This window comes from Plasmopara halstedii (assembly GCF_900000015.1).
Source record: "Plasmopara halstedii genome assembly, contig: Scaffold_555, whole genome shotgun sequence".
NCBI classification, from domain to species: domain Eukaryota; phylum Oomycota; class Peronosporomycetes; order Peronosporales; family Peronosporaceae; genus Plasmopara; species Plasmopara halstedii.
The window spans coordinates 434,600-435,509 of NW_020187475.1; the positions used below are offsets into that span (position 1 = coordinate 434,600).

The following is a 910-nucleotide window of genomic DNA, read 5'->3' on the forward strand; positions in this document are numbered from 1 at the left end:
AGTGCTTTTTCTCAAAGTGGCTGTCAGGGATAATGTTCGTGCGAAATTGTTTCGAGCAGCTTTGGAGGAAGGACTAGGGAAGGAGTTTAAAGACGTATTGAACGGAAGAAATCCGGTGGAGGAGTTCAAAGACGTATCGAACGAACGAAGTCCAGTGAAGGACTTCAAAGACGTGCTGGAGAAAAGAAATCTGGTAAATGTGTTCAGATCGGTGCTTGAGGATGAAAAGCAGTTTGGTTGGCTTGAAACCGCTGTTTCGGATGCGCGTCGTGAGGAGTTTAAATCTGTTTTGGATTCTCGAGATCAAAAGATGTTTTACGAAGAGTTAATACAGCGACAGCAACTTCTTGTGAAGAAGCAAAGACAAGCTGATCTCTCGAATCAGGGCCGCATACCAACATCATCGTCTTGAACCCTCGCTTTAATTTCTAATCATTGTTTTTTTAATGCATCAATTGTTTACAAAATTTCTTCTTTCTGGTAGTAAATTTTCTTTGCTTTCTAAACTGGTCAAATTACTGGGATTCTCATGAAGAATGTCAATTTTATTCGTGTCGCTTTTAGTAGCTCAAAAACAAAACAATGAACAATTTGAAATAATAGAGTGCAAAAATCATCATATCTTAGACACATCGAGAAATTTGATAATGAAGGAGAGTGAAGCAACATCTTTGTAGTGCTTTTTTATCCGTTGTTGTTTATCTCCTTCTATTGTAAAATCTACCGTTGCGTGCTACCAGCTTTGAGCTTATATGTCGACTCTGTTGGAAACAAGTTAAGTCGTACCTAAGTAAAGCAGGAGGAGTGATAAAACTCCCAACGATTTGCATGATTAGCTAGCTATGAGCATATTACATTTACTTGGAAACTTACCTTCAAACCACCAGGTCCTTCCTTCCTTTCTGACATT

General features: G+C 38.8%; 1 protein-coding gene across 1 annotated transcript in view; it reads left to right on the plus strand.

The window, feature by feature from the left end:
• PHALS_11610 (septum site-determining protein) overlaps positions 1-412 on the plus strand; it is a gene marked incomplete at both ends in the record, with an annotated part of 1,528 nt that extends 1,116 nt beyond the window's left edge. The window contains one exon of the mRNA XM_024726998.1: positions 28-412. Coding sequence (XP_024577619.1) covers positions 28-412 — 385 coding nt within the window. The remainder of the gene's footprint in view (positions 1-27) is intronic.
• Positions 413-910: the final 498 nt, after the last annotated feature.